The sequence below is a fragment of the Ctenocephalides felis genome, unplaced genomic scaffold (genome assembly GCF_003426905.1).
Source record: "Ctenocephalides felis isolate EL2017-DRISC unplaced genomic scaffold, ASM342690v1 CF-g0.4_SCAFFOLD_00845, whole genome shotgun sequence".
Classification (NCBI taxonomy): Eukaryota; Metazoa; Arthropoda; class Insecta; order Siphonaptera; family Pulicidae; genus Ctenocephalides; species Ctenocephalides felis.
The window spans coordinates 88,863,501-88,866,944 of record NW_020536999.1 but is presented as its reverse complement, the minus strand read 5'-3'; the positions used below and the strand labels follow the sequence as shown (position 1 = coordinate 88,866,944).

Below are 3,444 nucleotides of genomic sequence, written 5' to 3'. Positions count from 1 at the left end.
ATTGCAAAATGTTTACGTAAGCATGGGGGTAGGGGGTAGAGCTTTGCTTACTTTTGCTGACAAGGGGGATGGGAGCGGTAAATATTTATAATAAATTTGCTTACGTAAATACTTGAAACGATCCCAAATCAATTTTAATTATTTATGAGTGATTTATAAATTTATCGAGTTACTGTAGGGTGGGAGAAACCGGGATAAAATTACCCCAATGGGGTAAAAATTGATTTTTTTGGGGGTAAGAATATATCATGATTTGATATTTACTGAATTTGGTACGTAGTCCGTACGGGGCATAGATAAACAAGTATAAATGGGACTATCTCTCTTAGCCTGAGGGTAATATCCATAGATAAACAAGTATAATGGTGTTATCAACTTAGATAAAAATATTTAGGGGTAACGATTGAAAAAGTTTCCCGACTGCTGCTGAAGGGCAATTTCCATTATTATAAAATATTCCAGATCATTCAATTTTACACAAGTTTTTTTACGCAGTTATTCATTATAAACATGTCTCTAAGTCCTACAAACTATACAAACACGAAGTGTGTTTTATTAAAGCGCTGCCAACTAATAAAAATTTTATTTAATTTTTATAACTGAACCACTTTTCGTAGGACTATATAATATTTTCACTAAGAACCGGGTACACAATTGTCATATAAAATTGCTTAAAATCGTGGATATTTTTTTTTAACATACAATTAAGAAGAAACGGACTGTCTGGACTTTGTCAAAAACAAATCAACAGGGATTTCCAAAAGAAAAACAATTTTGAATTTTTACAATCGATTAAAATTATGGACTTAAACTTGGACAAATAATGTTGCTTTTTTTTCTAATTACAAAAAAATGGCGTAAAAAACTGACTACGATAGTCTTTGACTCGTTACATCGAACGACTTTTAAATTTTTGAAATCGGTCCAGAAGTTTTTCGAGAGAAATGGTCAACTAAAGGTCAACTAGTGGTGCATGGCATCGTGCCCCTTATGCAAATTGCTGGAACTTCCCGTACCAAAAATAAAAATATATAAAAAAAAAAATTTTTTTGAAAACTTAAAAAAAAGAGTTTTGAGTTTCGAAATTTTTGAAAAGAGAAAAGACTTATTGAAAAATTAGTTTTTTTATCTATCTACATTTATCTAGAAAATCTTTTTATACTGTGAATTTTTCTGAAAATTTTGAACTTTTTTTTTCAATGCAATTGTGGTCCGTGACTTTTAGATAAGAAATATCGAAGCGCGTAAGCGCCGCATTGCAGTCTAATGAATAAACATTGGTACGGCACCCACAGAAACGTAAACAAAAATTCATACTTATTATTAAAATCTTTATAAAACATCTAATAATTTGATGTGCATATGTCTGATGATCATTTTTGACCGCAAATGACTTTTTTTTACTTTTTTCACTCCTCTCTGAAACCTCTAGACCTGCCTTCATAAAAATTTAAAATGGTTACTTCATTTTCTCAATACAAATTAAATGTTATGAATTATTCAGTCAATTGGACGCTCCGTTCTATCAAAATGTAAAATTATCATTTTCTCTTTGCCTCGTATCTTCAAAACGCCTAGACCTGCCTTGCCAAAAATTAATCAGCACGTCTCCTTACCAATACAAATCGAATGTTTTTAATTAGGCAAATCGGTTGATCCGAAATAGTCGACAAAAAATTGTATCCGCACACACAACACATACATTTTCCAAATTTTTCTCATTCAATTCAGAAAACAAAGAATTAGCACAAGGGATTTTTCAAGAAGACAAACTTCTCCTTCAAGAGTTATCAATAGCTAAAGCTAAAAAAATGATGTCGATTTACATAAACCTGTAAACAAATTTATTTAAAGGGCATAATAATATTATCTAATAGTATTATAACAGTTTAGACATGTACAAAAATAATGTACTTTAAAAGTTTTGTACCTAAATTGAATATTTGGATCAAATCACTTTCAACAAATCATCTATTTTTCAATACTCACTCTTGTCCCAAAATAGGAACCATAGTTCCCAAAGACTCCCTTTCGTGCAGTTTCATATGGTTTTTCAATATCTGTCTATACTTAAAGCCTTTGGACAAATTTGGCACCGATAAGGGCACTCTCCAGATGTGTATCACCATGTGCGTTTTGACATGTTGGGGGTACTTAAAAGCTTTATCACAAACCGGACACTTGTACTTCCTCACACCTATAATAAAACAATCAAAACAATGTGCTGATGCACCCTAAATTTATGTGTCGTTACCTGTGTGTTTCAGCATGTGTAGTTGTTAACCGGAAGCGCTTGAAAAAAGCCATTTCACACTCCTTGCATGGAAAAGGACGTTCACCGGTGTGTATTCGGACGTGTATGACAAGCTCACCGTTGGAGTTGAAAACATTTGGAGCAAACATGGGCATTTGAAAGGCTTTGCGTTTATTGTGGAGGCCTTTTAATGTGGCATTGTAATAAATAGTTATTGGAAAACACTTTACCACATTTTTCACAAGCGAATTGTTTTGTTTGGTTGTGTGTTGCTTTGTGTATTTGCAAACCATCATAAGTTTTATAAGTCTTAGGACATTTGTCACAATTGTAATCCTGGTGTCGGAGTGGGATTCTAGGTGGGCTTTTATTTTGGAGGTGCATTTTAACTTTAAGCCACATACTTGGCATAAGAAACACTTAGGTTCCGTAGCAGGTTCTAAATGTGTTTGGGAATGTTTTCTTAACAAAATTTTATATCAAATTTTTCACCACAAGTTGTACATGTGTGTGTTGGTTTGAGTTTATGGATTTTAATTCGTGCCTGCGTAAAGACTTTTTGAGTTTGAAAGAAGCTTTACATATACTACAAATGAATAAAGAATTATCTTGATGAGATATTTCTTTGTGTTCTTTAAGTGCAAAACGAGATTTATATTGTTTGAAACATATTTCACACTCGTATACATCAGAAACTGCTTTGCAGACATGATTAATAAATTCATCCTCACTTACAAACTTGAATTTGCACTTGATGCACTTATCTAGACTTTTAGAAGCCTCTGCACCACCCATAGATAATTTATGAGCATTTGTAAACATTGTCTTTGTTCTAGATGACTTTTTACAACTTAAATTAGACTTGTCTGTTTCTCGTGAAGCTTTTATTGATTTCATTATATCCATTATAGGAACATCAGACTCTGAACCACTATCTTCTAAATTTTCTACATCCCTTGTTGATGATTCATGTACTTTCATGTTTTTGTGAGCATTGTCTTCGTAGTAAAAGTCTTTTTACACACTTTACAACTTATATTAAGTTTCTCTGTTTGCCGTAAAGCTGCTTTTGTCTTCTTAATAATATCCATTATAGGAACATCAGACTCTGATAAACTATCATCTTGACTAAATGTTCTATCATGTATTTGTTGATGTGCTAAAAGACTTTGTGTCGATGCAAAACAATT

General features: G+C 32.3%; 1 protein-coding gene across 1 annotated transcript; it reads right to left on the bottom strand.

The window, feature by feature from the left end:
* Window positions 1-2,166: 2,166 nt before the first annotated feature.
* On the bottom strand, window positions 2,167-3,235 carry LOC113362902 (zinc finger protein 626-like). Its single transcript, XM_026605397.1, has 3 exons — window positions 2,836-3,235; window positions 2,255-2,438; window positions 2,167-2,197 (listed from the first exon to the last, which is right to left on the bottom strand). Exons 1-3 carry the CDS (start codon window positions 3,233-3,235, stop codon window positions 2,167-2,169), a joined length of 615 nt encoding a protein of 204 aa, XP_026461182.1.
* Between the last annotated feature and the right edge of the window lie 209 nt (window positions 3,236-3,444).

Coding starts and splice junctions, on each gene's coding strand:
- LOC113362902 (XM_026605397.1), bottom strand. CDS start 3,235: ATGAAAGTACATGAATCATCAACAAGGGATGTAGAAAATTTAGAAGAT. Junction 2,439..2,835: donor TTTATTCATTTGTAGTATAT/GTAAAGCTTCTT, acceptor CCACATTAAAAG/GCCTCCACAATAAACGCAAA. Junction 2,198..2,254: donor ACACATGCTGAAACACACAG/GTAACGACACAT, acceptor GTTTTATTATAG/GTGTGAGGAAGTACAAGTGT.